A 7816-nucleotide genomic window follows, 5' to 3' on the forward strand; every position below is an offset into this window, starting at 1 on the left:
AGTTTTAACTTTTGAGTAGTGTGTAAAATAAATACAAATTAAATAACATAGACAAAGTACATATATCAGTGTACACTTGTAGTATTTTACATGTTGATTCTTGCTGGGATTGTCTGCTGAAGGTGGTAATTTATTTCCGTGATCTGAAAGAAGGACAAAGGGAGTGTATAAACAATGTGTTGGTGGTTGTATGCCATGTCAGTACTTCTAAATAAGAGAGACACTAAAGTAGAGCAGAGTAATGTTAGATACATGATGTGCAGACCCTTCTAAGATAATAATTGCTCATTTCACTTGTTTCTGTGTGGGTCAAATAAGTAAGAACATGTAGAGGTTTACACAGTCCGTATTGTGCACGACACTCTGCTTTTTTCGGATTCATATTGGACTTGACGTTTGATTGATGCTCAGTCATGTGCGCGTGCATTTACCTTTATAATTATGACCCATGGATTACAATAAAAAAGTCATTTTAAAACGTGATTTTTGCTTTGAGTATATTCTTTTTTCGTGTGTAATACTACAACCATCCATCCAAAGAAAGCTTACACAGCTAGATTAATTTTTCATTTCATTTTTGGGGGGAAATTTACGATTTATTATGGTGCAAAAGCTGGACTACACCATACCTGAATGCACTGGACTTCAAATGTATGCAGACATAAAAAGGTAATAAAATAAATTAACATATTTATTAATCAACAATAGCCTAAATTAATAAGAACAATCCTTGGAATTCCTCCCAAAGAATTTGGGGAGAGTTCATATTATGAAACTAAATACTTGGAATGATTATTCCAGTATATTTAGATTAATTGTAAGGTTAAGGATTCTGTATTTCTTCGCCAGAATTAATTCAAGGCTTCCATGTCGGGAAATAAAATGAACAGAAAAATATAAGAGATAAATGAAATGACTACAATAAGGGGAATTATAAAGTTATTATATATGTCCAACCTAAATACATCAATACAAAACCAGGAGGAGTAACACGATTTTAACAAATGGATTAAACTATTGCATCTCATTACTTTTTTATTTATTTAAATTGTAAACATTTGCATTTAAAAACTCGCCCACAAATTTAAACTTCCCGGTGCGCAGGCCTATTTATTCCCTTTCCGGGAGTCCTCACTTCCGGTGGAGACGCAACTCGGATCCAAAAAACGCACGTCGCGAGTAATCGACGTCTCATGGTTCCGCCGTGGAAATGGCCTCGCCTGGTCCCCGAGCTATAAATGCCAAATGAGCTGCAATTTGTCGGAGTCGGCCGAGAGAAGATAGCCCCCCTCCCCTCCCTTCCCCACCGGAGCCCCTCTATCTGCCCCGGGGAGTATCGGGAGGTTTTGTGACGGTAAATCCGAGCAGGCAGGAGAAAAAAAACAAAAAAACAATGCCACATTTCTTGTGGCCAGAGTCGCTGTCACCCGCACAGCTGAAGCGGCTGGAGGAGCATAAATACAGCGCGTCCGGGCGGTCGCTGCTCGAGCCGCCGTGCCAAATCTACTGGAACTGGCTCGTGCTGCAGATCCCGACATGGGTCGCTCCGAACACCCTGACCATCGTGGGGCTGCTGATCAACATCCTCTCCACGGTGGTGCTCATGTATTATTGTCCCACGGCGACGGAGGAGGTGAGTGAATCCGACCTTGGCTTTAAAGTTTCACACCCACCACCCCCCCCCCCACACACACACACACACACACACGGGGGTAGTTTGCGTGCCCTTCACCGGGTTAATAGAGGGAAACGCGAGACCTCCATTCAGAAAAAAAAATGCGTAAATTAACGTTACGTGGCCACCGGGACGCGCGCGCGCTACACGTGACTCACGAGCCGCAATGAGAGTGAATTTCCGCACATATCGTGTGTTTTTATTTTAATAATATTTTAGGGGTCAGTCGCCCTGCTCGCTAACGCCCATGGTGTGTTTTTTGTTGTTGTTGTTTTTTATGCCCCGTTTTATGTATTTCAGGGTGACACCGGAACTAACCTTAAAATCCCCCCCGCTGTCACGCTTACAATGGAAATAATTTGTATTTAAAAAAATAATAATTTTATTGTCAATATCCGTGTCAGTTTTTGACGTGTCGTCACGTGTTCTGTCTGCTGTCTCACGTGACGCGGCAGTGTTGATGGCGAAACGGACGTTTGAAGGGACAGACGTTGTCCACCATTAGCGAGAGGAGGCTAACTGTTAAGTAATTCCTGAATTAATAGACGTGAATGCTTCAACAACAACAACCTCTGATTGTGTCTCCACTACATGTTCTTAAACCATATACACCAATGGGCCATGCAACAAACCTATGACCCATGACCCAGTTCACTTATGTCTGTAGACCAGGGCCCTAATCAGAAATGCATAGGTGTGTCTTATCAGATTTACACCTTTGTCCAATCCAATTATGACAACCTTGCATCCAAGTCCACAGTCCAGCCCCCCCCCCCCCCCTCACCGGTCCACGAGGCAGTTAGGACGTGGACCTAGAAGGAAAAACAGCAGGATCTCTGAATATTTAGGACGGCATGAGATTCTAGATCTCTCCGGGAATACAGACTTTCTTTGTCTCCCTCTATCTCTCACACACACACACACACACACACACACACACACACACACACACACACACACACACACACACACATTGTTGTGTTGGCCTGCTCTCGTGCCCAGATGGGCTGTAACCTCCTCCACCCCAGTTAGAGTCTAACTTACGGGACCTGAGACACAGCTGTAATCCCTCATCCTCCATTGTTTACAGTATAAACACACAAAGATGTGTCAATAGGGTAAAAAATACAGCCTCAAACGTATCCACACACATTCAATATGTGGAGTTTGTTGCGCGCAATAATAGTGCTGCTCTTTTTCCTCTGAGGGTTAATATTGTATTTCATAAAAATGTATTTGTTTTTCAGTCCACGGCCACTATAAAGCTCTGCATGTGATATACTATGTGTGAAAGGAGACTCTTTTTTTTATAAGATTTTAATTCATGAAATGTCTGCATAAGGTACGCTATTGATATAGTTTTGAAACTGACTAAAATGCTTAGTAGTTAGCTTCCCTTTGCTTTATTGCTGCATGTAACTGTTATTTTCATTATTGCCTAATCTGCTGGTGACAGTCTCATTAATACAAATGTCCATCCCAGTTTTCCCAGACTTCAATGCGATGCCTTCAAATGTCTCGTTAAATGAAATTTAAAATCACGTCCCTCCCTACCTCCACCCCCTCCAGGCTCCAGCATGGGCCTTCATCATGAGCGCTCTGGGCCTCTTCATCTACCAGTCTCTGGACGCCATTGATGGGAAGCAGGCTCGGAGGACCAACAGCAGCTCGGCCCTGGGGGAGCTCTTCGACCACGGCTGCGACGCCGTCTCCACAGGTGCTTCGCCGCTCTTCAACCTAAACCGGTTATTATTTTCATGGTTTTCCAGGGAGAGATATTGATTATTAGTTTGTTGTTCTTCTTTCAGTCTTTGTTGCTGTGGGAACGTGTATTTCGTGTGGCATCGGAAGATACCCAGACTGGATATTCTTCTGTGGGTTTATCGGGATGTTCATGTTCTTCTGCGCCCACTGGCAGACCTACGTGTCCGGGACCCTCCGCTTTGGCCTGTAAGTCACATGTTCAGCAGGTATTTCCCCCCCCCCCCCCCCACCCCGGAGTGATGATAAAGCCTCTGTAATATAACCGTGTGTGTGTCTTCACAGGATCGATGTCACGGAGGTGCAGATCGCCATCACCATCATGTATTTGATGTCGGCGTTCGGCGGCGTGAGCCTTTGGCAAACGACGGTAACTGAGAATCCACAAACGGACGCTCGAATACTGCACACACGGGAACTCTTTCATTTCACCTTCTCCTTTTTACTTTTTTTCACACCGAATTAATTATCTACTCGGTTCATAGTTTTTTTTAAATTTTTTTTATTATTATTTTTCTCGTCATTCTAGTCTTTTGAACAGAATTTGTGTTTTTACTTTGACTCTGCTGCCTTTGGAGGCTTGACTTAACATCACATGAGTGAGAAGGTAAATATGTGTAGCTAACGCCATGGCAACGGGTCATCTATCGGACATGTTCTGGCTCAAAAAGCTGATGTCGCATCGCATTTTTTTTTTGTTGTAACTTTAATTTGCTTTGCCCTCCCATCCCGCTCGGCATGCCTGCAGCTTTCAAACCTGTCGTCTCAATGCCGCAAGGAGAGAGCGTCGCGTCGCGTCTTTGCATTCATTCAAACCGCCGCTTGTTTTTTTTCCGTAGTTGCCCATCATCGGAGTGAAGATGTACGTCTTCCCGATCATCGGCATCAGCGGCGGGGGCCTCTACTCCTGCTACAACTACTTCCACGTCATTTTGAACGGAGGTATCGGCAAAAACGGCTCCACCGTGGCTGTAAGTCCACAAAAACCTGCTTTGCGCTGCAGTCTTGAGGTCGCTCTATTGTGTCGCTCTATTTTGACCCTTCATCACGTTCCCTTTCCGTTTAGGACACCAGCGTGCTGAGTCCTGGTCTGCACATCGGCCTCATCCTCACCCTGGCCTTCATCATTTTCAAGAAGTCGTCCAGCCAGCTGTTTGAGCTCCACCCGTGTTTGTACCTGCTGGCCTTTGGCTTGGTCTGCGCCAAGATCTCCAACAAGTTGGTGGTACGTTCATCTGGTCTCTCTTTTTTTTTAAATATTTTCTAAATTAGTTGTGTTTTCTCTTTTTGTGTATCCACAATGTACTTCATCTGTGTATTTCTCTGCAGATCGCACACATGACCAAGAGCGAGTTGCACCTCCCGGACACGGCCTTCGTCGGCCCCGGCCTCCTCTTCCTCAACCAGTACTTCAACAGCTTCATCGATGAGCATATAGTCCTCTGGATCGCCACGGTCAGTGTTTGACTCCAGATACTCGTATTAAGGATTCCTCCTTTTTTTTTTTATGTTTGTTTTGTTAAAGGGGAACTCAAAAGATGTATTATATGAAACGGTAGTGGCTGTCAGGCATTGAGAGCGGCACACATTTTATGGCTTCATATTTGATATTGTGAAATGCTCTTAAGTGTATTTTTTATGACTTTGGTGAGGCTGCACCCACACGACTCGACCGACAAGCAAACCTTGAAAGGCCGTCGCCGAGAAAAAAGTATCGTTCAACCAGAAAAACCGGGCATGGTCGTGCCAGCTGCAGTATGAACTTGCAGTGCAGGTGACAACGTGCAAGACAAACTCCATAAGTAGGCGTGAGCGCCGACGGGTTCTCGGTCCCGTTCGCTTTCACTTCCGCCGTCTAACCGGCGACTTCGAGTCATCGCAGCCGTCGTTCAAGGTTCAGTTAAAAGTTGCTTTTCGACCGATAAGATGACTTGATACAAAACGTTCCTTTTGGCTACAATAAAACTATTACAACTCCATACCTAGGAGGCCTCTTGTTGGCTTTAAATTTATTTTTTTTCGTTACAAGTAGTGATTTATTGAACTAATGTGTTAAGTTAGACTTCTTAAATGTCACCTGAAACACAAACTGAGGGTTTTATTGGCGCCCTCAAAGGCTCGTCACACAGGTGTTTCTGGTAATTCTGGCTGATTAGTCATGCCAGGAAAAGCACAGGTGTCCCCAATAACCTTAATTGCACCTTTTATCGTTGTATGCCGGGTTACTGGAACCCAACGTTATCGGTTATCTGTGGCATGACATTTTATTGTGAGATGATAAATGGATTTATTATAGTTCCTATCAGCATCGCAAAGCAGTTCAGCAAAAATAGTCATAGGAAAATAAGTTTTAATATGTTTACAATCTGTGCTTTTGCTGCTTTCCCCATGTACGAATGATTATGTGCCAAAACTTGGTGTTTAGAAATATACGTCTTTTTAAAGAATGTAGCCGTTTAAAAATATTTAATTAATGATATATTCTTGTATTTCTTTATACCAGCATACGGTTTCACTTGTGCAGCTCCTTTTTTCAGTCATTGAATGTTTCCATTAACGCAGCATTCGGTGTCTTTCCCTTCCAGGTCTTCTCTCTTCTGGATCTAGCGCGCTACTGCACCGGCGTGTGCCTCCAGATCGCCTCCCACCTGCGCATCCGAGTCTTCAGCATCACGCCACCGAGCCAGGCGCACCACCGCGACTGACGACTTGCCCGGCGGGAGGAGGCGGGGCGAGGCGCAGATCTCTCTCCGCTCCTGAGAGCAGAAGACAACAACGACGACGTGAAGGAGGAGACCCCGAGCCACTGCAGCCTTGACAAAGTGACCACTTCTGATTAAAACCGCCTCTCCCACGAGGTGGCAAAAAAAAAATATATATAACCAACTAAACACTACAAACCCCCCAAAATAATGACACAAATTTTGAAAAAGCATGGATCTATTGAAAATGGAAATGACGTGGAACCAGAGTTTCCCTTGAGTTCCTCATTGGCTGTTGGAGCCAATACGTTTTAATTTAGACATCATTGCATGTTGTCAGAAAAATAAATTTTTTACATCTACTTCCTGCTTATTCAACTTTTAAATACCAAAACATTGTTTTTCTTTTAAAGGGGGGTACTTTTATAGTTTGGGCAGATATTAAAAGCATTTTATCTGCTTCAAGATGTACACGTTAATTATGTGGGCTCCTCATATATGACGAGCATAAGTGCTCAATGATATATGCCCAAACTAAAATGGATCACCTGAGTTTTCTTAATTATTGGTTTTCTTATTCGTTAAATTAATGCGACCCAATATGGCAAGAATCGGGGCTTAAATGCAGATTACAATTTATTTTTTATTTTTTTAAATGACCTTTAAAACCTCGAATAATTTCCAATGAAGTGTGCAATGTGGACTGGCAGGTTGTCGACGCGTCGGGGCAACAGTCTGCGTTAGTGCTGAAAACAACGACAGGCGCTCTTATCACTTAGTAATAAAAGCTGTTTTTTTTTTTTTATATTATTATTCTCCGTTAATCATCTCATCCTACAATACTGGAAAAATTAAGAAAATAAAAACACTTTTTTTAGAGCGCCGTCGACTGATGAAGCATTAACACACGACTTGTTCTGCTTTCTCTGTTCTTCTCCCTGAAGGGCTAATAGTTAATTATATTGTGATTGTACAGAATTCAACTGAAAACGCCTTAAATATTTTTGTTGTAATTACTGTTTTAACTTTGTGAATATTTTAAAAAAAACACAAAAAAAAACTGCTTTGTACATTATTTTTTTTTTCTTTTTCCACTGAAGTATCAAACCAGATGCAGAAATAGTAATAATAATAATACAATGCTACTGGAAGGGTTCACTCATAAGAGTTTCTTCACTTATACAAATGTGTATTGTGTATAGGTGACTGATTCATTTGGCTCTTGGAAGATTTAGTTGGATTATCAGTAATTTTCATATTGATTTTAAAATATCATTGAATTGTTGTAATATGGTTTACTCATAATTCAGGTTAATTTGGTTCAAAAAGGGATATTTCTGTAGTGCCGGTAAACTATAATAAGGGTAAAAGACAATTGTGCTCTTGAATTTTATTTGGAAAAATTGTTCTCCCAAGATTCTGCAGGATTATGGACGATAGAGAAGGGGGCGTGTCTTGAGAAGGGGGCGTGTCTTTAAAAAGAGGCTAAACCTGCGATGGACTTTGGAACTATGCATTGAAGTGTGCAACCTTTATTTCAACACCACGTTGCACTGTTCACTAATACAGTAAAACACCTTTCTACTAACAAATAATGTATGAGTGGAAAAGATTGTAATAAAGAAAATATTTTTCATGTCGTGTGTTTTTACTGTTAATGGTGAATCCCAATCTCAAA

General features: G+C 42.2%; 1 protein-coding gene across 1 annotated transcript; it reads left to right on the forward strand.

Annotated features, from left to right (window-relative positions):
- The first annotated feature begins 1135 nt into the window (after nucleotides 1-1135).
- On the forward strand, nucleotides 1136-7775 carry chpt1 (choline phosphotransferase 1). The gene is made up of 8 exons (XM_034525785.1): nucleotides 1136-1633; nucleotides 3245-3392; nucleotides 3484-3625; nucleotides 3722-3806; nucleotides 4276-4407; nucleotides 4503-4661; nucleotides 4766-4891; nucleotides 6022-7775. The coding sequence occupies exons 1-8, from the start codon at nucleotides 1394-1396 to the stop codon at nucleotides 6139-6141; spliced, it is 1152 nt and encodes a 383-aa protein (XP_034381676.1). The 5' UTR covers nucleotides 1136-1393; the 3' UTR covers nucleotides 6142-7775.
- Nucleotides 7776-7816: the final 41 nt, after the last annotated feature.

Source organism: Cyclopterus lumpus, chromosome 23, assembly GCF_009769545.1.
Source record: "Cyclopterus lumpus isolate fCycLum1 chromosome 23, fCycLum1.pri, whole genome shotgun sequence".
NCBI lineage: Eukaryota > Metazoa > Chordata > Actinopteri > Perciformes > Cyclopteridae > Cyclopterus > Cyclopterus lumpus.

Excerpts from the sequence above, each read along its gene's own strand:
- chpt1 (XM_034525785.1), top strand. The coding sequence starts at position 1,394 with ATGCCACATTTCTTGTGGCCAGAGTCGCTGTCACCCGCACAGCTGAAG. Across the intron at positions 1,634-3,244 it reads GTCCCACGGCGACGGAGGAG|GCTCCAGCATGGGCCTTCAT; the intron begins GTGAGTGAATCC and ends CACCCCCTCCAG. Across the intron at positions 3,807-4,275 it reads TGAGCCTTTGGCAAACGACG|TTGCCCATCATCGGAGTGAA; the intron begins GTAACTGAGAAT and ends TTTTTTCCGTAG.